At 42.4% G+C, this 25583-nt stretch overlaps 1 protein-coding gene across 4 annotated transcripts in view; it reads right to left on the bottom strand.

Annotated features, from left to right (window-relative positions):
• Positions 1 to 5414: 5414 nt before the first annotated feature.
• Positions 5415 to 25583, bottom strand: part of DCAF6 (DDB1 and CUL4 associated factor 6) — a 287738-nt gene continuing 267569 nt past the window's right edge. For all 4 annotated transcript variants that reach the window (XM_073666525.1, XM_073666526.1, XM_073666527.1 and 1 more), the window contains 2 exons: positions 22025 to 22130; positions 5415 to 9613 (listed from right to left, as the gene is read on the bottom strand). In XM_073666525.1, coding sequence (XP_073522626.1) covers positions 9555 to 9613; positions 22025 to 22130 — 165 coding nt within the window. In that variant the 3' untranslated portion in view covers positions 5415 to 9554. The remainder of the gene's footprint in view (positions 9614 to 22024; positions 22131 to 25583) is intronic.

Below are 25583 nucleotides of genomic sequence, written 5' to 3'. Positions count from 1 at the left end.
GCAACACCAGACAGGGGCGCAGCTCCCCCTGCAAGCACATAAATACAGCACACTCCATAGCGCCATTCATCTGCAGGGTGTCGACGGGGTTGCCACCCTAGACAAGGGCGCAGCCCTGCTACAGGTTCCATCATCTGCGCAGAGTATTGGTGAGGCTGCCACCCCAGACAGAGGCGCAGCTGCAACTGCGGTCCGGATCAGCCCAGGGGCAGCTCACCCCAGGTAGGGGCGCTGGACACCCTGACTGTAGCAAAAAGTTGATAGGGCTGACACCCCAGATAGGGGCGCAGCTCCCACTGCTATCCGGTGCAAAAAAGATGCTGGGCATTCCCCAGATAGGGACGCCCTCGCATACCCGACGCTGAAGCTGCCTACCCCAGATAGGGGCGCTGCTCGACAGCCGTCATCCAAGTCCAGAGCTTCACCTGGAGTCTTCCACGAGAGAGCCTGCTATAGGTTCCCTCCATCAAGGATAGGAAACCAAACTGAGGCGAGAGAGAGGGCCGCCCCTTTTAAGCCTGTAGTTTTCCTGTCCTTGGTGGGCGGATCCCCTCTCTTGTGGTGCTGTCATGGTCGACCGATAAAAAAGCGTGTTCGTGATGCACATTGCATCACTAACAACGCTATGGAGGCAGTTTACATAGTAGATAGGACATGACAGGTTCTCATTAAATATCAAGATTGGTCCGCGACTTTGTTCAAGTTTTCAATTTTGGCCCTCTGTGTGTCTGAGTTTGACATCCCTGGTCTAGTGGGTTGTCCTGGTGTGCATATGAGAAGCTACAGGATTTCTGTTCTTTTCATACACCGCTCCCTAATAACACAAGTGACCTTACCTGCTTGTCATGTGAGTTTGAAAGGATTCCAGTCATGGGTCTAATGATTGATAAGGGAAAAAGTGGCCAATGCTAATTAAGTTCTGCATTACTTGGAAGAGGGAGTTGGCAAAATCTTTTTCCACAAAGAAATTGCATAAAATGTTACAAACAAAAGGTTTCTATGGACCCATAATATCTAGATCTCTTGTAAATTACAGTGTTTCCTTCCTTCAGTTCCTCCTAAATGTGCTGTAACTAAGCCTTTAGTTCAATGATTCACATTTGGCGTGAATATCCAGGAGTCTTTGTCTTCATCCTCTGCGATGATGTATTTAAAGAGTAACCATCGTTTTAACTTTTATATCATAAATCATCAGGACACATGAAAGTAAGAAACTTTGTAATATATCTTAGCAGAAAAATCTGCTTCTTTTCCCTCCTGCACTGATCACTCATTTTCAAAATTCTCAATTCCAGGGTAAAATATGTATTAAGTGAAGACAGATTGCTACATTAGTGAGATAGGAGATGACAGACGTTGCCCATATAGTTCATAAAAAGTGTCGTCAAACAACAGTCACAGTTCTCCATAGAACTTTATGAGCTCTGAAGACAGATTTTACCTGTGAATTGAGAATTTTGAGAATGAATGAGTAGTGCAGGAAGAGAAAGAAGCAGATTTCTCTGATCAAGATATATTACAAAGTTCTGTATATTCATGTATACTATTGATTTATCAAATAAAAAATTAAATGCAGTTGATGGATACTCTTTAACCTCTAAAACAATTTGTTTTAATTGTTTATCCACACATAGCTCTACTGTTCCGGTCTTCTGGTTCCATATCCTTGCCAAAGGCAGGTTAGCTTAGATCAGTGATGGCGAACCTTTTAGAGACCGAGTGCTCAAACTGCAATCCTAAACCCACTTATATATCGCCAAGTGCCAACACGGCAATTTAACCTAAATATTGAGGTTTTAGCTTAGAAAAAACAACTGATACAAAGAGCAAGTGAGGGCCGCATAGAGCAGCCACAGACAGGAGCAGGGGTATGAGACTGCAGAAATAAAGAATGTGCTCCCCCCCCATCCTTGTATATATGCTGCCCCCCCCATCCTTGTATATATGCTGCCCTGCCCTCATCCTTGTATATATGCTGCCCTGCCCTCATCCTTGTATATATGCTCCCTTCCCCCAATCCATGTATATATGTTGCCCTCCCCCAATCCTCGTATATATGCTGCCCTCCCCCAATCCTTGTATATATTCCCCCCCAGTCCATGTATATATGCTGCCCTCCCCCAATCCCTGTATATATGCTCCCCCCCAGTCCATGTATACATGCCCCCCCCCAACCTGGTAGTGCCGCTGTTCATCGCATATTAAAAAAAACAAACCATAATAAACACTCCTACTCATCTTCCTTCTTCTCTCGCGCAGCGTCCTAGCGACGGGGGCGCATGACGTCACTGCCATGAGCCCAGTCGCGTGTATGCTGACGTCAGCTGCTAGCCTCTGATTGGCCAGCAGCGTGTATTGCGGCGCACGGGCCTGGCAAGTTCGTGCGCTGCAATACTCTTCAGCTAGATGTGCGTCCGAGAACACACATCTAGTTGAAGTAGCGAGGCTGGCGTCGGCACTCGGCGGGCTCAGAGTACTCACCCGCCGGGCCCGATCCAGTAGCGCTAGTGCTGTGGAGATGGTGCACGTGCCCCCCTGGCACGCGTGCCATAGGTTCGCCAGCACTGGCTTAGATATTTCATTATGACAGACTATTTTTTTTTCTAGTAACACAGGATTGTGAATAAACAGGAGCTCTTGAAATGATTCTTTAAAAGACCACTTAAATAAGAAACATAATTTTGAATGTTTTTATTTGATATACAAAGATTTTGCTCTATGCGTAAAATGTATGGCTAATGTACCTTATTTTTACCTTTACTGGCATCAATACGGCAAACTTTTTATTTGTTTTTTCCTTTATTAAAGACAGGTAAAACTACTTAAACCATAAAATTAACATGTAGTACAATAAAAAGTCTCAGTTTAGCCCTTGCCTAACACCTTAAAGGGGTTGTCCACTACTGGACAATCCCTGCTTAATCATTTCACTACTATCCTAGCAGGTCATGTGACATTTTTTGTGTCAAGTCACAGCTGCAGCCAATCAGTTACTACTGATCAGCTGCAGCCTTTATTATTTTGTCAAAGCGGACATTTGCTCTGATGAAATATTTATGAGTTGCAGCCAAAAAGCGGCCGCTGACTGGCTACTGCGGTCACGTGACCTGCCAGATATAGCTGCGCTGACATAACTGGACTGGCGTTGGCAGGGGAGAAGAGTACAGATTGTATTTATTTTCTATGGGGCCCTGTATTAGACAACCCTCTTAATTTACATTTCAAATATGGCAAACCAGCATATGTTGCAGTTTGTTCATTTACATCAAGGACCTGGGCTTTTACTAAACAATCAAATCTAGTGTAGCAAATATATATCCTGGTATGGTTGCTCCAGCAAAGTATTATAATACAACTAAGTTTTAATGATATAAAGTAAACAGATTTCGAAAGTGAGAAATTGAGGAATTTTTCCATTTTTTTTCATTTAACTTTTACACATTTTACAAAAAATTGCATTGACTCATGTAATCTTTTATAATATACCTATCCCAGAAACAATGGATCTTATAAAAGTCAATATTCCTTTCATTTTCTTACCTGCAGTTAAAGGGGTTGTCCACTACTAGGACAACACAATCTCGATCTCAACGCTTGGAGCCGATAAAATAAAAACACTGATACTCACATCCCAGAGCCGGCGTCACTGTTCCCGCCTTAGGACAAATGGAACCTCAGGAGCAAGCCAGAGAGCAGCCGCAGCCCTGACTTCCTCTTGATGTTCGCTGATTGGGCGCTGGGTTCATGTGTCACCACAACCACACGAGTGCCCTGGGAATGCGGGTACCGACACAGTTGGAACGGCGCTGGCATAGCAGGTGAGTATCAGTGCTTTTATTTTATATGCGCCAAGCATGGAGATCGAGAAGGGGGTTGTCCTAGTAGTGGACAACCCCCTTTAAAAATTCAATCTGGATTAGCCCCATACAAGTGCAGTCTTAAAAAAAGGCTCTTAAATGCAGGTTGCAATGGCAAAATCTGGTACAAGACAGCTAATACTTTGTTCTGTTTTCATAAGAGCTTGAATATACAAATCTAGTAGTTGTGACTTGACAGTTTTTGCAAACCTACAGGATTTCCAGCAAAACCTGATGATGCAACTTTCATTCTGATTATAGACATTAGGATTATTTTGTTTTTAAATCTGTCATAAGATTTTTGCTGTGTAATCAGAGAGCACCATAATGTAGAAGCAGAGACCCTGAGGGATATGTCACTTACTAGGCTATTTCAATGCAATCAGTGTTCTATCATCAGGAGATTATTACAAAAGGACAACTGCCCTCCTGCCTCCTGGTCCAATTAGCACTGAGCAGCTTTCTGTCAATATCCATTGCACACAGCAAGCTGCCAAATCAGTGGTGTGGGCCGGGTTACACACAGCTCAACAGCTGAGTTCTGCTAGAACATGCAGAGAAAACTCAGATTCTATCTTAACTGCTGCACCTAATAAAAACTAAGTGATACATTGCTGGGATCAAAGTCTCTGTCCCTACAGAATGGTATTGTCAAATTACATAGCTGGTAGAATCCCTTTAATAGTTCTTGGAATCATTAAACCAAACCACGGCACAAGTGTAAGAACTGGATAAATCATGACAAACCACAGAGAAATAACCTAAATGTTATATCAGCCATGTTAAAGTGCATAATTGATGCAGCAAATTATTGTTAGATTATAAATGCAATAATGCTAAAATATAAACATAAATAACATAATCAACAGGACCTATATATACATTGCAAGGTTTGTATATCCCTTGGCACATAACATCTTATAATACAATGAGGTTTGTTTAAAATATAAATTCATCTTTATTGAGCATTTGCATTCCCAAACAGACCTGAGAAGTCTAAGTATCCAACAAAACACAATGGTACAAATGGTACATAACTACAGTGCATGATACATATCAACTTAAACTAATTCTGTTTTACAGGTTTAATGAGTATATTGGTAATTTATGTATGAATAATGTATATAGGTATGAATTATGTATGAATATTACTAAAGTTAAGATAACACTATTACTATGTAGAGTAGGAGATCTGTGCACAGCCCCATTACAAACATATTGTGCACTAACAGACAGGCATCGGCAATGAAAATTCAAGATTGCTAGTCGAGCTACAGTGGTGACCAAAAGTTTTACTTTTTTTTTTTTTTTTAAAGTGTGATTACTTCTGTCTGGTTGTTGTGATGCCATTTTCCTGGTGATTTTAGTAAACCGGAAGCAAATGGTTGTCAGCTATAAGGAAGAAAATTGTGTTTGACATTGTTTTATCCCTTTACGTGTTAGTGTTCAACATTTGCTGGGCCAAATGTTTTGCATATTTTGTCATGGGTAGTCGAATTTTGCTTACATTTTTTTTTCGTGTGTGTTTTTAGGTTAAAACATGGCAAAGACAAAGCCAAATTTATCATATGTCAGGAAGCTTATTATTCTGAGAGTGAAGTCAGGCAAAAGCCAAAAAGAGGTAGGAATGGAATTCAACTGTCACGTACACTAAAGAAAGAAAAAAAGGTTATGGAACAGCTGACAAACCTAGAAATGGACAACCATGGAAAACTTCCAGAGTAGTTCACATTATTAAGAAAAAGTCAGTATCTGATGTCCATAAAAGTGCTGTACAAATTTCGCATTAAATGAACGAAGAGTATGGGGTTAAAGTAAGTCGCTAAACTGTCGTGTGACGGCTAAGAGCAGTAGGGCTGAATGCATGAGTTCCAGTCAAGAAGCATTTCATCTCTGCAAAGAACCGGAAGGTCCGACTTGACCTCAATCAATGGAAAGAGACAGATTGGTCTAAGGTGTTGTGGTCAGATGAATCCAAGTTCAATCCTTTGGGTAGTGATGGCAAGCACTGTATATACCGCCCAATTTGAAAACGTAATGATGTAAGGTACCACGCACCTACAGTGAAACATGGTGGTGGCAATGTCATGCTTTGGGGCTGCTTTTCTGCATCTGCCATTGGCCCTCTGCATAGAATTGATGGAAATATGAATGCTGCCACGTGCAAGGATATACTGGAGAAGATAATGCTGCCAAATGGTAAAACCAAAGTAGGCAGGGGATGGAAATTCCAGCAAGTCAATGATCCTAAGCACACATCCAATTTAGTCAAAATTTGGTTAGCAAAGAAAAAATGTTATAAAGCACCTTTGGGATGAGTTAGGGCAACGAGTTGGGGCCCCGTACTCATAGCAATAACGTTGAATTGTTTGCAGATTTGCAAATTGAATGGAGCAAGATCCCTCAAGATGTCTTGAATACCCTAGTGGCTTCAATGCCCCGTCGGTGTGGAGCAGTAAATAAAGCAAGAGGTTATGTTACAAAAATACTAAGTTATAGCATTGTAAACAATGAATTGCAGGATTGGGGACATTATTAAAGGATAGGTTACCATTATTACAGGATGGGGACGATTATTACAGGACGAGGGACATTATTAAAGGCTGAAGGACATTATTACAGGATTGGTGACCATTATTGCAGGACGGAGACATTATTAAAGGCTGAGGGACATTATTACAGGGTGAAGGACATTATTATAGGCTGAGGTACATTACAGGACAGGGGACATTATTACAGGCTGAGTGACATTATTACAAAATAGAGGACATAATTACAGGATTGGGAACATTATGATGCTACTGGGGACATTATTGCAGGATTGGAGACATTATTACAGGATGAGGGCCAGAATTATTATATGGGGCTAATTGAAAATCTATATTACTGTATGGGGCCAATGGGGGTAAAAAAAAAGGAAAACATTTAAAAGAAAATGTAAAATAAAGAATGAAAAAAGAATGGAATAATATTTGGCCATCAAAAATGCAGTTTTATGAAAAAATTTAAGAAAAAGGGAAGACCAGTATCATAACCAATATGATGAACACCATTAAAAAGAAAAAAAAAAAACGCTAAAAAAGATGATCAAAGTCATTTAAAAAAAAATAATGGTATCATTAAAAATGTAATTTTCTCCTGCCCTTCGTATTCAATTTTTTTCTATGGGCGGCCCCTTTACCCGGCTCAGTTTGAGACCCTTGCACTACGTTGTGATGAATAAATGGTATATGAAAAACTTTTGGCAGTCATTTTTTTTAAATTAAATGACCATACCTATAGTCAAAATCATTTTGGTTAAAATTAAGGTCTTGCATCATGACAACTTCATGCACTTTCAATTCATCACCAGGGAAATGACATCACAACCAGAAAGGAGTAATCACACTTAAAAAAAAAAAAAAAAAAAAGCAAAACTTTTGGTCCCCACTGTATAAGTATAATCTACAATAGGACAAAAAAAGGAAAACAAGACAGGATAAATGCATGAAATAGTGATTGCTCCTAAAAAGGTAGTTCACAAAAAGTTCATTATCAATACTTAATTACAAATATGAAAAAAGTAACAAAAAAAAATACACAATGTATCTCAGCTCCAATAAAGCCAGGCTTATCAGAAAGAAATAAAGACAGAGCAGAATGAGCCAGATGAGGTTGCAGACATGTCTCATGCAAATAACAAGATCAAGGCTACTTAATAAATACAACATCAACCCAAACATTTTTTAAAAGACATGAGCAGACAAGCCATAGCATTCTTTAGAGTGGAAGACATGGGTAAGGAGCCCAATGCGAATCACAGGCTTAATCATGGGTGTAATACAATCATTCACAAATTGACTCCTAACCCACATTTTCTACTTCAGGGGATGGTTTATCAGCTCAAGTCTTTTTATTTTTCTTTGGGTTATTGTAATAATTATCAAGTAGCCATGATGTTGTTATTTGCACGTCACATGCACACAATCTCGTCAGACAATTTTTTATTTAATTTCTGATATGCAGTGGGAAGGATGGGCTTTATTGCAGCCCAATGTGGGTCACTAATCATTCTGAGATTGTGGACAAGAGCTAAATGTTTTTTTTTTGTGGTATACCTTAGAGGAGCAGCCAACAGATCCATGTATCTGGTCTTTTTTTTTTGCAACCCCAATAAAAATTCATGCACAAGAACACCACTGCACCAATTATAATGACATATGGGTGGCTTTAATAAACTTATTCCAAAACAATACCACTAACATTTGGTGCTTGGGAACAATAAAGCACAACATGGTGCAGCCCAAGCATCGTATCGTACTGTAAGGCAGAAAAATGAACTTAACAGAGAGGGGCTTCTATTTCTGCTAAATGCTCCTTTCTTTTTAACAGGCTTCTTTTGCTGTTTGAATGCACTGAATAATTTTCACATCATATTATGGGGGCACTACATTTAAAAAGGACCTTTCCCCATTATTTACACATGGAAATAAGATGAAGATGAGAATTAAACATATATATTTTTTTATTTCTCATCTCTGTTGCGGAGATATTAGATTTGAAGTGTATATGGTGTATATGCTACTTTCTACTATAACCAAGGGAGTGTTAGCAGAGATTCTTCCCTTGGGAAAATTACTTTTTTCCCTGCATGACGCTCAATCATAAGAAGGAAGCATCAGAAGGGGAGAAAAAAAAAAAACGACCAAAGAAAAGCATAGAAGCGGCTTTCTCCGTGTGATCTGGTAAGACTAAGATGTCTAACCAGGTCACACTGATCTTACTGCCTGCACCTAGTAAACCTATTTTATTTCTAAAGTAAAGACATTGTATCACATGCTAACTGGCAGTACAGCTGGTTAAAAAAAAGGAAAAAACCTCATGAACAAGAAAACTATTCTTTGGGAGCCAACATGGCAAGAGACCGCATATTCATCTACAATCATACATTACGTTCTATATCATTAAAAGGCTTATTCCTCCTCCCCCCCACCTAAAAAAAAAAAATCTATGCTTTTTCAGTAGGATTGAGAATAACTGGCAAAAGCAGATAGTATCCTGTTTTGAATGGAGGAGAGGTGTACATGCTCTACCTTCGCTCCATTAATTGTCAATGGAATTGAACGACCATGCGCTGTGCCTCTTCATTCAAAAAGAGGTTCTGCAACTCCGTTCTTGAGGTCCCAGAGTCATGATCTCAGTATCTCAGAGCATGCCAGTGACTGGACCACCAGCAGTTAGCAAATTTTCCCCTTTCCACAGGTTAGTGGATAGCTTTCTTTCTTGGGAAAACCCCTATGATATATCTAAAAGCAATCTCTCATATTTCCCAGACAATGATTGCGATTTCACTTTCTTCCTTTACATTGTCATGTTACAATAAATTATAAAAACAAAGTGCACAGCATAAAGTAAAGGACGACTACAACAATGGCAATAAAACATTTACAAATGTATAATAAACTTTAAACACGTATGTACCAATACACTCAACTCCACCATTATAAAATTGTTATAGAAATTGTTCTTTAAAACAGCAGACTAAGACTTCTTTCCAGCCTTAAATGTAAGAGAAAGAAACTTAAATAGTTAACTTGCAAATATTTGGTATATATATTATCCATACTTTACAATAAAGAATCATACCCTGAACCAAAATATTATTGTTTTTTAATAAGAAAATATTGTACACATTATGTACACGTAGTATTAACCGGATCACTCATCTTCATTTGAGTTTTCTTGTGCAATACCTTCAGCCCTCTGCTCTGCTCGATCTGGGAATGAAGAAAGAAAGACTTAACACATCAACAAGTGCAATTTACTCCAGAGGAGGCATGGAATGAAATGAGCATATTATACATGAAAAGAGAGAGGCTTGCACAACTTCCACTTCTTCTTAAAAATACCAAAATTCTTTATTTCAAGTCAATTAAAAATATTACAAATGTTGTCTGGATAAAAAAATCTGACGCGGTTCTTGCGTTAAACGCCCCTTAGTCAGAGTTACCACAATTACACTGAAAAGGAAATTAAAAACCAACAATGACCAATCACAGACAACGACAAAAATTGTCAATTATTCACAAAATAATCCTTGAATACTGTGAATATATAATCAATACTACGATGTGCAATATACTGTATCTCAGTAATAAATCTACAGTGTGTCATTCTGGATATCGCCATAAACAACCCTAATTTACTTACCTTAGGCTGCTCTTACAGTCCTCAATTTAATCATATAAAACAATCATCTTCAGATACATGGACATCCTACTTTTATTAAAGGGAATCTGTCAGTAGGATCAACGCTCCTAAGTAGTGTATATGAGCACGTAGGTCGTAGGAAGCTGAATAAAATGATACTTTGATATCTATGATCTGATTTCTTATTTCAGAGAAGTCCACATTTTTCTTATATGTAAATGAGCTTTTCAGAACTTTAGACCAGACACTGATCTGCATGAGAATTTGCCTCCAGAGCTTATTATACATGAAATGGGGCACCACCAGTGTGATGTGTGATGGCCGCTCTGTGCTCTCCTTATCTCACTGTAGAGCGGTGTGCGATTATACCTGACTCATCTGCAGGTTCCTCTCAGCTCCAGCTCCCATCTCACCGGCAGCATGTGTTGCAATAGTGTTAGAATACAGCAGATATGTAAGAGCTGCAGCAGCTATCGTGTTTGTTACGAAACAAAGTTCAGTTCTCCTGTTCTGTTTTAATTACCGTATTTTTGGACTATAAAACACACTTTTTTCCTACAAAATTTAGGAGGAAAGTGGGGGGTACGTCTTATAGTCCGAACGTGGCTGTGGATGGTGGTGGGGGGGGGGGACAGGCAGCGGCGGAGAAGCCGGAGGCTGCAGCTCTTGCGTGTGCCCGCTGTTAAAAGAAAATGAATATTCACTGCTCCCCACGCCCATGGGCATGTGGAGTACTGAATATTCATTCTCCTTAAAAGCGCGCAGTGTGAGCCAGCTGCCGACTTCCGGCAGCAGCTGGGCGGTCACATGTGCCCGCTATTAAAGAGCATGAATATTCACTACTCCCCACTCCAATGGGCGTGGAGAGGAGTGAATATTCATTCTCTTTAGTAGTGTGCACAGGTGATCACCTGGCCGCTGACACTGTGCGCACTATTAAGGAGAGTGAATAGTCCCTGTTCCCAACATCCATAATCCCAGCGTGGGGAGCAGTGACTATTCCAGCAGCTGATCTCAGTATATGAGGGAGCATGGCAGTAAAGTCATGTGCGGCTCACACGCTGAGATCAGCTGCTGGCAGAAGAACAGGACGCAGCGCTGAAGGCGAGTAGAATCCTTTTATTTTTTTTTGTGTGCACGGTGATGGGGATGCCATGCATACCAGGATGGGGGTGCCATGCATGCCAGGATGGGGGTGCCATGCATACCAGGCTGGGGGAGCCATGTATACCAGGCCGGGGGAGCCATGCATACCAGGTTGGGGGCGCCATGCATACCAGGCTAAGGGTGCCATATATCCCAGAATAGGGGACAATGTATACCAGGATGGGAATGGGGGCAACGTATAACAGGAAGGGGAGGGGCCATATTTACCAGAATGGGGGCATATACAGTAGGTACGGAAAGTATTCAGACCCATTTAAATTTTTCATTCTTTGTTTGATTGCAGTCATTTGGTAAATTCTAAAAAGTTCATTTGTTTTCTCATTAAAGTACACTCTGCACCCCATCTTGACTGTAATAAAACAGAAATGTAGAAATTTTTGCAAATTTATTAAAAAAGAAAAACTGAAATATCACATGGTCGTAAGTATTCAGACCCTTTGCTCAGTTTTGAGTAGAAGCACCCTTTTGAGCAAGTACAGCCATGAGTCTGTTTGGGAATGATGCAACAAGTTTTTCACACCTGGATTTGGGGATCCTCTGCCATTCTTCCTTGCAGATCCTCTCCAGTTCCATCAGGTTGGATGGTGAAAGTTGGTGGACAGCTATTTTCAGGTCTCTCCAGGGATGCTCAACTGGGTTTAGGTCAGGGCTCCGGCTGGGCCAGTTAAGAATGGTCACAGAGTTATTCTGAAGCCACTCCTTTGTTATTTTAGCTGTGTGCTTAGGGTCATTGTCTTGTTGGAAGGTGAACCTTTGACCAAGTCTGAGGTCCAGAGCACTCTGGAAGAGGTATTCATCCAGGATATCTCTGTACTTGGCCGCATTCATGTTTCCTTCAATTGCAACCAGTCATCCTGTCCTTGCAGCTGAAAAACACCCCCATAGCATGATGCTGCCACCATCATGTTTCACTGTTGGGATGGTATTGGGCAGGTGATGAGCAGTGCCTGGTTTTCTCTACACATACCGCTTAGAAGTATCACCAAAAAGTTCTATCTTCGTCTCATCAGACCAGAAAATCTTATTTCTCAGTCTGGGAGTCCTTCATGTGTTTTTGAGCAAACTCTATGTGGGCTTTCATATGTCTTGCACTGAGGAGAGGCTTCCGCTGGGCCACTCAGCCATAAAGGCCCGACTGGTGGAGGGCTGCAGTGATAGTTGATTTTGTGGAACTTTCTCCCATCTCCCTACTGCATCTCTGGAGCTCAGCCACAGTGATCTTGGGGTGGTTCTTTACCTTTCTCACCAAAGCTCTTCTCCCACAATTACTCAGTTTAGCTGGACGGCCAGGTCTAGGAAGACTTCTGGTGGTCCCAAACTTCTTCCATTTAAGGATTATGGAGGCCACTGTGCTCTTAGGAACCTTGAGTAATACAGAAATTCTTTAATAACCTTGGCCAGATCTGTGCGTTGCCACAATTCTGTCTCTGAGCTCCTTGGGTAGTTCCTTTGAGCTCATGATTCTCATTTGGTCTGACATGCACTGTGAGCTATGAGGTCTTATATAGACAGCATTTGATTTGGAAAGGCACACACCTATCAGTTTAATTAAACACAGCTGGACTCCAATGAAAGAGTAGAACCATCTCAAGGAGGATGACAAGGAAATGGACAGCATGTGACTTAAATATGAGTGTCGGAGCAAAGGGTCTGAATACTTATGACCATGTGATATTTCAGCTTTTCTTTTTTTAATAAATTTGCAAAAATTCCTACATTTCGGTTTTTTTTTCAGTCAAGATGGGGTGCAGAGTGTACCTTAATGAGAAAACAAATGAACTTTTTAGAATTTACCAAACGGCTGCAATGAAACAAAGAGTGAAAAATTTAAAGGGGTCTGAATACTTTCCGTACCCACTGTATATACCAGGATGAGAGGTATAGATACAGAATTGGGAGACATTACCCCTATAACAGTGTCAGCAGCAGACCCCCTCCCCCATAACAGTGCATCATGACCACATTTTTTGCTTTAATTTTTTTTTCGATTTTCCTTCTCTAAAACCTAGGTGTGTCTTATGGTCTGGTGAGTCTTATAGTCCGAAAAATACGGTACATGTCTCACCCTTTTTATTTAATTGGGAATTTAATTTATTCTCCCTTTTTATTTAATTGCGATACACAGCATAATTTATTGCATAGAATGTAACCTGCAATTGCAATATGAGTGGGAATAATGTAGTCCATTTTCCTGCTATGTGATTTCTTAAGTTTTATTTACTGTTGATGTTAACCCCTTCGCCCCCCAAGCCTGTTTTCACCTTCATGACCAGGACAAATTTTACAATACTGACTACTGTCAATAACTCTGGAACGCTTAAACTGATCCCACTGATTATGAGAATATTTTTTCGGGACATATTGTACTTCATGATGGTGGTAAAATTTGTTCGATATTTTTTGCATTTATGTGAAAAAAACAGTATATTGGCAAAAATGTTGAAAAATTAGCAAAGTGATACCATTCTAAAAACTACACCCCTCAAGGTGCTCAAAACCACATTCAAGAAGTTTATTAACCCTTCAGGTGCTTCACAGGAATTTTTGGAATGTGGAAGAAAAAAATGAACATTTAACTTTTTTTCACTAAAATTTTACTTTAGACCCAATTTTTTTTATTTTCCCAAGGGTAACAGGAAAAAATGGACCCCAAAATTTGCTGTGCAATTTCTCCTCAGCATGCAATAAATCCATATGTAGGGGAAAATCACTGTTTGGGAGCAAGGCAGGGCGGGAAAGGAGTGGCATTTGACTTTTTGAATGCAAAATTTACTGGAATAATTAGCGGATACAATGCCGTGTTTGGAGAGCCCCTTATGTGCCTAAACAGTGAAAACCCTTCACAAGTGACAAAATTTGGGAAACTAGACCCCTCAGGGAACTTATCTAGATGTGTGGTGATCACCTTCACAGAAGTTTAGAACATTGAGCCATGAAAATAAAAATTTAACATTTTTCCCACAAAAATGTCTTTTAGCTCCAAATTTTGCATTTTAATAAGGATAAACGGACAAATTGCACCATGCAATTTGTTGTCCAATTTCTTCTGAGTACACCGATACCCAGTACAATATGTGGAGGAAAACTACTGTTTGGACACACAGCAGGGCTTGGAAGGGAAAAAGCGCCATTTGACTTTTTGAATGCAAAAGCCTGATGTGCCTAAACAGTGGAAACCCCACACAAGTGACACCATTTTGGAAAGTAGTCCACATCAGGGAACTTATCTAGATGTGTGGTAATCCTCAAGGTGCTTCACACATGTTTATAACATAGAGTTGTGAAAATAAAATAAAAAAAAAACAAAAAAACATTTTTCCCAAAAAATGTTCTTTCAGCACCAGTTTTTTTTTTATTTTCACAAGGGTTACAGGAGAAAATGAAACCCAAAATTTTTTGGGCAATTTCAGTTTGAATGTGTAAGCATAAACCCCATATGTGGGGCTAAACTACGGTTTGGGCGCACGGCAGAGCTCAGAAAAGAAGGAGTGGCGGTTTGGAACGCAGACTTTGATGGAATGGTCTGGGGGTGTCATGTCGCTTTTGGAGAGTACCTGATATGCATAAACAGTGGAAAAGCCCCAGAAGTGACCCCATTTTGGAAACTAGATCACTCAAGGAATTTATTGATATATGTGTGGTGAGCACTTTGAACCCACAGGTGCTTCACAAAATTTCACAACGTTGATCTGTGAAAATGGAAAAAAAAAAAACTTTTCCCACAAAAATGTTGTTTTAGCCCCCATTTTTTCATTTTCACAAGGATAGCAGGAGAAAATGGACCCCAAAATGTGTTGAGCAATTTCTCCTGGGTACGCAGATTCCCAAAATGTGGTAGAAAACTAGTTTTGAGGCACAGGGGAAAGTTCACAAGGGAAGGAGTGCCATATTGTAGATCGGATTTTGTTGGACTGGTTTGACAGTGCCATGTCACAATGGCAGAGCCCCTAAGATGCCAGAACAGCAGAATCCCCCATAAGAGATCCCATTTTACAAACTACAGCTCTCAATGAATTCATCTAGGCCTAAAGTGAGCATGTTGACACTACATGTGCCTCACAGAGTTTTATATTTTTGGGCGGTGAAGAAAGAATAATTACATTTTTACCACCAAAGTTTTGTTTTAGCCCCAGATTTTACATTTTCACACTGGGAAATAGGTAAAAATGGTACCAAAATTTGTCCCACTGCTGAGTGAGAAAAACCCCACATGTGGCTGTACAGTACTGCTTAGCCACACGGCTAGACTCGGGAGGGATGGAGCGTTATTTGCCTCCTGGAGCACAGATTTTCCTAGAATAGTATAGGGACTCCATACACAGAGCCCCTATGTGTGAACAGAATCCTCCCTCAAGTGACCCCATTTTGGAGATTATACCCCTTTGGGAATTTATCTACAGGTGTGGTGAGGATTTTGACTACATGGGTGTTTTCCAGAAACAAGCTGCAGTGGATGTTGCTGAGTGAAAACTGCAAACTGCCGTTGTAGTGACCTGTACGTTGCTTTTTTCAGAAGTGCGCTTTTATGCACACCTACTAAGAAGACAGACACCATCGGATCACTGGTCAGACAGTGTCCACATTGCCTCCATTTGACTCATTAAAGGACATTTTCTGCCGGGGGTTCTGTCGGAATCACGCATTTCAGAGATTTACATGGAAACCCCGGTGAAAGCGCTCACCGTAGAAAGCTGGATAAATGTGAGCAGAGCTTTACTGTGATCTTTGGGAGGCAGAATGAACAAATCAACAGCAGGTGAACAATTGGTTTTATTTTTTATGCCGTTTATCATGCGGTATAAGTGATTAGACAACATTATTCTTCGTGTCGGTGCGATTACAGTGATACCAGATTTATATCGGGTTTTTAGGTTTGGAAGCTGTCACATACTAAAAGACGCTTTTTTTTTGCAAGAACTAGTTTTTGCAGCACCATATTTGAGAGCTATAATTTTGGGAAACAGAATGAACAAAATCCAGAAATTCAGGAATTATTTTTTTTATGCCATTCCGGGTGTGGTAAAATTGATAAGGCAGATTTATTCTTTGGGTCAGTATGTTTACAGCGATACCCCATTTATATAATTTTTTTATGCTTTGGCGCTTTTACACAATAAAAACTTTTAGAGAAAAAATAATTATTTTTACATCGCTTTATTCTGAGAGCTATAACTTATTTTTCGGCTGATGGAGCTGTATAGCGGCTTCTATTTTGCGGGACAAGATTACGTTTTCAGCAATACTATCTTTATTTACATTCGTCTTTTGATCACGTTTTATTCCACTTTTAGCTCGGCAGTATGATGATAAAGCATCGTTTTTTGCCCCTTATTTATTTTTTTTACTGCGTTCACTAAAGGGGTTAACTAGTAAGACAGTTTTATAGGTCAGTAGTTCCAGACACAGCAATACCAAATGTAACATAGTAACATAGTTTTTAAGGTTGAAGGAAGACTAAGTCCATCTAGTTCAACCCATAGCCTAACATGTTGATCCAGAGGAAAGCAAAAAACTCCATGTGGCAAACACCAAGCTCCACATTGGGGAAAAAAAATCCTTCCTGACTCCATATGACAATCAGACTAGTTCCCTGGATCAACGCCCTATCAAGGAATCTAGTATATATAACCTGTAATATTATACTTTTCAAGAAAGGCATCCATGCCCTTCTTAAATTTTAGTAGTGAATCACTCATTACAACATCATGCGGCAGAGAGTTCCATAGTCTCACTGCTCTTACAGTAAAGAATCCGGGTCTGTGATTATGATTAAACCTTCTTTCCTCCAGACGTAGAAGATGCCCCCTTGTCCCCGTCTCAGGCCTCAGAGTAAAAAGATCAGTAGAAAGGTCTTTGTACTGCCCCCTCATATACTTTTACATAGTAATAAGATCACCCCCTAAGCCTTCATTTTTCCAAACTAAATAACCCCAAGTGTAATAACCTGTCTTGGTATTGCAGACCCCCCCAGTCCTCTGATAACCTTGGTCGCTCTTCTCTGCACCCACTCTAGTTCAGCTATGTCTTTCTTATACACCGGAGACCAGAACTGTACACAGTGAAAGCAAAAAATAGTTTTCCAGCACACGATGTAGAAAAATTAAAAAAAGCCTTTATTTAATCCATCGTTAAAAAATGCAATTCCAACAGAAATAAAAGCATGTGTAGGCTTACGCATTTCGGATCATATTTGACCCTTAGTCATAGCATAAAGTACTGAATAAATGTTGCACTTTTCAAGGAAAAACAGTCAAGGGAAGCTGCCAAGGGTAACACCCACCAAAATCAGCTGTGATATCAGCATCACTAATTCCAGGCTAGCAGTGATCTAAACACTAGTTTAACCCTATAGTACATCCATCCTCTACAAACATATTACAATGTGAACTGTCACTTAGTAATGCACTAATTATTTGATCACTTTTTACCCAAGTTTTTTATATATGTGAAGTTCATTGAATAAACAATTGATGCACTATTTAAATATATATGTAACAATAAGAGCTTCTAAAGATATCTAACATTTGATTTCAAGGGCATACTTATCCCAAAAGAAAACAAAAAAAAAAACCTTCTCCACTTTAAAACCATATGTGAATGGCTGGAAATTATTAGAAAACGTAATTAGCATGTTTTGTTTTGTATACTATTAGTTATAGAGTCCCCTAGATTGATCACAAAAATTAAAATTTTTTTCCTAAGTTTAGTTTTTCTTTTTTTTTTCCTTTTTTCCCTTTTCTGTTCCCTAGTCCCTTTTTTTTTTTTTCTTCTCTTTCTCAAAAAAAAAATAAAAATAAATACTGTTGAAAAAATCATTTAGCTTATTGGCTTTTTCCTCATCCACCAATTCACCTAGACTATTCTTAAGGGGGCCAACACTATCATTTTTTAGTTTTTTACTATTTATGTAGTTAAAGAATATTTTGGGATTATTTTTACTTTCTCTGGCAATGAGTCTCTCTGTCTCAATCTTTGCTGCCTTGATTTGGTTTTTACAGAATTTATTTAATTTCCTGTATTTATCTAATGCCTCATCACTACCTACTTGCTTTAGTTCTCTAAATGCTTTTTTTTTGTCACTTATTGCGCCCCTTACAGCTCTATTTAGCCATAGTGGTTACCTCCTATTTCTAGCATTCTAGTATTCCGATAGGGTATATATCGTGCACAGGTCCTATTCAGGATGCGAATAAATGTCTCCCATTTACTTTTTGTAGTTTTATGTCCCAGGATATCGTCCCAGTTTATTGCACTAAGATCATCTCTCAACCGTTGGAAATTTGCCTTCCTGAAGTTTAGTGTCCTTGTAACCCCTCTACTACACATCTTATTAAAGGATACATGAAAACTTTTTACTTTGTGATCACTATTACCCAAGTGACCCCCAACTCATATATTTGATATGCGGTCTGGCCTGTTGGTTAATATTAGGTCTAGAAGTGCCCCCCTTCTTGTTGGGTCCTGAACCAGTTGTGAAAGGTAATTGTCTCTCAAAGTTGTCAAAAACCTATTACCTTTGCTTGAACTACAGGTTTCTGTTCCCCAATGTTTTTCAGGGTAGTTGAAGTTCCCCATAACAATGACTTCTCCTTGAGTCGCTACTTCATCTATTTGCTTTATGAGGATATTCTCCGCTGCTTCCATTATTTTTGGAGACTTATAACAAACCCCTATCAGTAATTTATTATTTTTTCCCCCTCCCCTTATCTCCACCCACAGGGACTCTACATTTTGATTAGATTCACATATATTCTCACCCAAGATGGGTTTTAAGGATGATTTTACATATAAACCCTCCCCCTCATCTGTTTCTACGGTCACTTCTGAACAGACTATAGCCCTGTAAATTAACTGACCAGACATGGCTCTCGTCCAGCCATATCTCAGATATCCCCACCATGTCAATTATTTTCCAACAAAATTAATTCTAATTCCTCCATTTTGTTGGTGAGGCTTCTGGCATTAGTGTACATGCATTTTATGTATCTCTCTGTACCTCTATTCCTTCTTACTATATTGACTCTTCTAACCCCACCCCCAATTTCTTTATTTGTGCCCATGTCACTATCTGCACTATCTTCCCCACCTATAAAATGAATACTCTCCCCCCCAATCCCTAGTTTAAACACTCCTCTAACCTTCTAGCCATTTTCTCCCCCAGCACAGCTGCACCCTCCTCATTAAGGTGCAGCCCGTCCCTAGCGTAGAATCTGTAGCCAACTGAGAAGTCGACCCAGTTCTCCAGGAACCCAAACCCCTCCTTCCTACACCAGTTCCTGAGACACTTATTTATCTCCCTAATCTCCCATTGCCTCTCTGGTGTGGCACAGGTAGTATTTCAGAGAATACCACCTTGGAGGTCCTTGCTTTAAGCTTGCAGCCTAATTCCCTGAAATCATCTTTAAGGACCTTCCACCTACCTCTAACTTTGTCATTTGTGCCAATGTGCACCATGACCGCTGGGTCCTCACCAGCCCCTCCCAATAATCTGTCAACCCGATCAGCGATGTGCCGGACTCGAGCGCCAGGTAGGCAGCACACTGTTCGACGATTCCTGTCTTTGTGACAGATTGCCCTATCTGTTGCCCTAATAATTGAGTCCCCCACTACCAGCACCTGCCTGGCCTGCCCTGCTCTCCTATTTCCCCCCTTACTGGAGCTGACACTCCTCCAGCTTTCAGAGGACATGCCTTGCTGCAGCAGTGCTACCCCTGTACCGATACCCCCCTCATCTGCCAACTTTGCAAACTTATTGGGGTGTGTCAGATCAGGACTAGCCTCCCTGGCACTCTTCCCTCTACCCCCCCCTTCTAACTGTCACCCAGCTAGCTGCCTCACTGTCCTGCAGCTCCCTACTACCACCGTCCCCCACATCTACCTCAGTGAGCAGCAGACTCCTTTCCATATTGTCAATGGATCTCAGTGTTGCCAGCTGCTCATTTAGATCCAGTACCTGGGCTTCCAAAGGCACAACGTGCACACATCTCGCACAGCAGTATGCATCCACGACCGGCTGTTCAAGGATTGCATACATGTGGCAAGATGTACACTGGATAGCATTGTCAATAATGGAGCTCATTTCCTAATGGGGATTGCCCTAGGCAGAAATGTTAAGTAAAAAGAAATGTAAAGAATTAATAAAATACAGACAGCAATTGAGTCCAAATTCCTCCCTTCCAAACTCCCTGAATCCAAGTCACTGAAACACAAGTCACACACTTACTTCCGCTTGCACTGACGCTCTGGTCACACTCAGCTCATTCACACTCGCTAAGGAAGAAGATTTTAATTTTTTTTTTCCTCCTTTTAGCCGCAATCCACCCTACAGCTCAATGCACTACCATAAGACTGGAAGCCACAACCAGCTGCCCCTTATAAACCCTTAATTATGACCCCTGCACCCTTAATTAACCCCTTGTGAGTATAGCTACACCTCAGGATTTAAATGCAATGTAGTTAACCCTTAAATACACAGGTAGTAAAATAAGACACTGTAAAACTGTAGAGAGAAAATTATGTTTTAAAAAGCCCAGTAAAACTAACAGGTAGAAAAGCACTCAGCAGTTCACAATTCAACAACTCACAGCAATTCACACAGGTATTTTCTGCAGGATTCCTAAATACCTCTTCACTGAAACACAAGTCACACACTTACTTCCGTTTGCACTTACACTCTGGTCACACTCAGCTCGTTAACACTTGCTAAGTTAGAAGATTTAAGAGAGTTTTTTTTTTCCCATTTTTAGCAGCAATCCACCCTACAGCGCAATGCACTACCAAAGGCAATGTGTACTTTTATTGTTTTTTTTTTCATAAAAATATTTAATTTTTATTGGTACAGTGACGACAAGGCAACGATCGAGCGCACAGCGTGTGCGCGCAAAATTGCCATGGTGTATCCATACGTCCAAGGTCGTTTAGTACCAGGCGACCTGGACATATGGATACGTCTCAAGTCGTGAAGAGGTTAAATTGAAAAGCCACCACTGCTGTCTTGCCAGTACAGTGTCTTGTCACTCCATTTGACTGCAGACTTTTTAATATTCACATCACGCATATTGCGAGGATTCTCCACTACGGACGCCGGAAACTGACGTGCTGACTAGGTGTCTGCGGCCTCACTAAACGCACTTGCATTGAATGAGGCCGGACACATCTAGTTGGAATGTGGCTGGAAGTATACAAATTGTATACTTTCGGTCACATGACTGCCCGCTCCCGGCACCGGAGAATCCTCATAGCGAGCTTACTTCATATAGGACACAAGGCTGCAGTCACTCTAACGCCTTTAAATACACTCAATGTTAGTGCTGGAGACATCGCTTCAAAGCAGGAAGGAAACCAGCTGAAAGAGACTGCACTCTACATGATCAACCAGGAGCAGTGAAACTACAGCAGGATGGATCCAATGGAAGCTTGAGGGTAAATAGAGCCTGAATTGGCGTGCTTTCAGGGTTGATGTGCAAAATGGAGCACATTTAAAAAAAGTTATATTGGTGGAACTGAATATATGTGTGCGTACATCATTATTACATCTAGACTATACATTATAAAACTATAATCCTTCAATAGGAGCTATACCCTCACAACTCACTACGCTGGAAGTCCATCCTGTTTTCACTAAGACAGATTTGAGCGGTTTTCAGAGTGGATGGCGAGTTGAGGAGGTGTGTGTATGTGTGGGGGGAGTGGAAGTGGAGAACGAAGCAAATTTTTCTTATACGATATATTACAAAGTTTCTTATATTTACTTGTACGATTGATTTATGTAAAGTTTTTTGAAAGAACAATGACCATTTAATAAAGCTTACCTGCTCTGATGTGGTTTAGTGAAGCTAACATCCGTAGCATGAAAGATGCAGGCACTGTAATGGTGTTTCGAGTTTCCTCCAACATTAATTCATTACGTGATATAACCTAGATATCCAAAAACATACAGCGATATAAATCATATAGTGAAGAAGTTGGAATGTACTTTAGGAAATGCTCGCATTCTCCATGAAATTATTTGTCCTCCTCTTAGACATTGATAACTGCGTGTTGCTAGTTTCTAGAGTCTCCCTACACAGTCTAATACAATCCAATCAGTAGGGAATTCATTTGTATATTTTTACAAAAATGTTTAATAAAAACTTCTGATTCAACAAAAAGAAAACCCCAAATTGCCAATTTAGTCATAAAAATTCAAGAATTGCACAGAAATAGCAAAGAAACTGCACAATACAAGTTTATAAGAAAAGATGCTCCAGGATCGTTATTTCATGGAAAATGCAAGTATTTATTAAACATAGATGTTAGTAGTGCAGCGCAGTCCTCTTTAATGTCTAAAAGGGATTGGCAAACCATAGAAGAAAAAGTCATTTTTTTCAAGAAACAGTGACTTCACAGGAGACGTTATACATAAGCATACGAATCAAGGGAATGCAGAACACTTGTTAGCTAAATGTATAGAGTAAAGAGGGAGCCTGGAAAAAGAAGATTAAAGGGTTTTTCCCGAAAACAAATGTAGCACCCTGAGGATTCGGCTGCTACAGGGGTATTGCACCTCAACCCAGAGGTGTGATATTCCACTCCCGGGTAAGGATGGAGTGTGGAGCTGAGCTCGGTAGGCTGCATGCACCACACACATCCCATTTCCGAGGGGCAGGCCGACGGTACTCCCACTTAGAAATGTGCAGGTACGACCGAGTCTGTTCCTGGCTGGAGTGGGAGGGGGGTGGTACATCCCAAGTAGTGTAGGGGCAGATAGGGGGAGCAGCCTGGGTAAAGATAGGAGCTCATTGGGTGCTGGTCACCTGAGCTCACACATAGAGGGAGTATTTAAGGTGGGCACCATCAAAGATCAGGGTCAGTCTGTCAGAGTCAGTAAGAAGCAGAGGTCCAGATGAGCCTGCAGAGAGAGAGTGGAGCAGAGAAGGAAAGACCCAGAGAGGGAAAAAGAAAGGACTCTGAGAACCCAAATTCGATCCCCGGGTGAAGAGTCGGCAATAGGGTACCGGATCCCAAACTGGTGGGGGCAAAAGCACACCCTAGCCAGAGACCGGAGGCCGTGGGCAGCGTCTGCCACGGCCACCCACCACATCCACCCCGAAGGCAAACCACGTGGAGGGTCAGGGAACCCAAGGCCAAGGGTCTCCCAACAGAAGGCCCGAGGGAGCTGGACCTAGGTGGATCACTAGTGGGGACGGCCAGAGGAAAGGACAGAAGGAGAGCTCAGGGTCACGCTCCGGACTTGTTTGGGGGTTTGCTGAATCCAGGACCTGGTGGACACAGCACGGCTCGGGTGGTCACTTGAAGCTGGAGTGACCGGAACATCAGCAGTGAGTAAATACCCTAAACTGCACAACCCGACTCTGTCTTCACTTAACATCTATGCTGCACCACCACAACCCCCATCCTCTGCACCTGACCCCCTGAGGCTATACCCCACCCGTTGGGGGTTATACTACCAAAAGCTGCACCAACACCATCAGCCTCAGCGGACCCTGCTGCAGCGGCGGCCATAGTGACCGCAATACAACGGGTGGCGTAGTCGACATTAAGAACTTTATAACATCTGTAGGACTGCCACATACTCTGAGCTTGACACCCTGGGCACGGACCGGGTCACAGCCACTCGGAAGACTACAACCCCCATCTGATCCGGCTCCGGGTATTCCCCTAAAGAATATGGCCCAGGGGGCGCGTCAACTTTGGCGTAGTCGGCAGGATTACGTGCCCGCAACACCCGGGTACTGCGTGCCTGAAGAAAAGAACAAGTTTACCTCAAAAAGAAGTCTCCTGCCGGTTCCGGAGGGTCCCCGCCATCGGACTCCATCACAGGTCGATTCCCGCCGGTTGTCCGCCATTAACAGCTTTTTCCCGCCATCTGCAGAGTTTCCCGCCACTGGGAGACGATTCCCGCCATTTCCAAAGGTTTCCCGCCTTGTCGGAGCGGACGCCATTATGGGCGTGCCAGAGGATGGCAAGAGGCCACCTCCCATCGTGGGCCAGGACCGAAAATGGCGCCAAAAGTGGAAACCGCCCCCACCAACAGAGACTGTGATGCTAGAGGTGTCTGTCAGCGTGAAAGAACTGCCCCTGGAGCTGACAATCACCAAGTGGCCCCGGGACCGCCCTCGAAGTGGGAGGACTGAGAAGAAGAGAGCAAAGATGGGTGTCGCCTGGAGCAGTCTGGAGCGAGCGCACCCGGAGGCAAGAAGCCTGGAGAAGAGTATCGGAGGAGCTTACCCGGAGATGGCGAGAAAGCAGAGCAGCACCGGCCCGTTGGCCAGGAGCCTGCTAGAAACAGAGGAGGGAGAGCAGAGCAGCACCGGCCCGCTGGCCAGGAGCCTGCTGGAGACAACAGAAGGAGAGCAGAGCAGCACCGACCCGTTGGTCAAGAGCCTGCTGGAAGCAACGACCCCACTAGGCCTAGTGGAGGTCCTAGCACAGCTCCCCCGAGACCGGGAGTGTGCGCAGACCGCTCTGGAGGGCCTCGCAAGGAGGATGGCCCGGGTGCAGCGAGAGACGTTGGCGGAGTGGAGCCGTGAGATGGCCCAGCAGACCGAGACCCGTCAGCGGAGCACGCCACCCGAGATGAGGAGACAGACCGCCTCTGAGGATGGCGCAGGAGGACTGAAGGCCGGAGACGGCGCCGAGAAGGGAGCCGAACGAAAGGAGGCAGGTAAAGGGGACGTCTCTACCCCAAACCGGGAAACCGCGTACCTGCCCCAGCTCCCCGTCGCAGAGCCCGAAGTATCCCCTGCCGTGCCCGTCGCTGCAACGTCACCGCCGCAGACTAGGCCTCAAACGGGAGCCGCGACCCCTGTGACGTCACACGCCTCGACCCCGAGCGTGACCAAGCAGGAAGTACCACCAGCCTGGTCGCAAGGCCTAGTACCCCCGGGCGCCGCAATACCAACAGCGCCCCCTACCTCCGCGGAGCCCCCGGCCTGGTCGCAGGGCCAAGTAGCCCAGGGTGCCGCCGTCCTTACGGTGCCCTTCACCTTCCAGATACCCCAGGCCTGGCCGCAAGGCCCGGGCAACCCGGGCGCTAACACCACTGCGCCCATAAGACCAAGAGTGCCGCATCTGGGAGAGGACCTGTTTACCCAACACACGTGCCCGGATGGGCAGCCTTTCATCTGGCCCCAGGAATATCATGAACTGGAACGGCAGAGGAAGGCTGGGGCCATGTGTGCACCCCTGATCCCGGCTCCAAAGCCCGTAAAGAGGATCTCGCCCCCGCTAGAAGAGGCCCAATTTGAGTGGGACCCCACCGGAGAAGACCTCATGGGGTTCACTCAGGAGACTCGGGCAGCTGCAGCGGAGCGTGCTGAGTGCTGCCGCCAACAACTCAAGGTCTTTGAGAGGGAGCGGAGAGAGAGG

Source organism: Phyllobates terribilis, unplaced genomic scaffold (genome assembly GCF_046119375.1).
Source record: "Phyllobates terribilis strain yellow unplaced genomic scaffold, ASM4611937v1 Scaffold_2__4_contigs__length_985480577, whole genome shotgun sequence".
Lineage (NCBI taxonomy): Eukaryota > Metazoa > Chordata > Amphibia > Anura > Dendrobatidae > Phyllobates > Phyllobates terribilis.
Note: the sequence above shows the minus strand (reverse complement) of the source record. Positions and strands in the feature narration are given on the sequence as shown.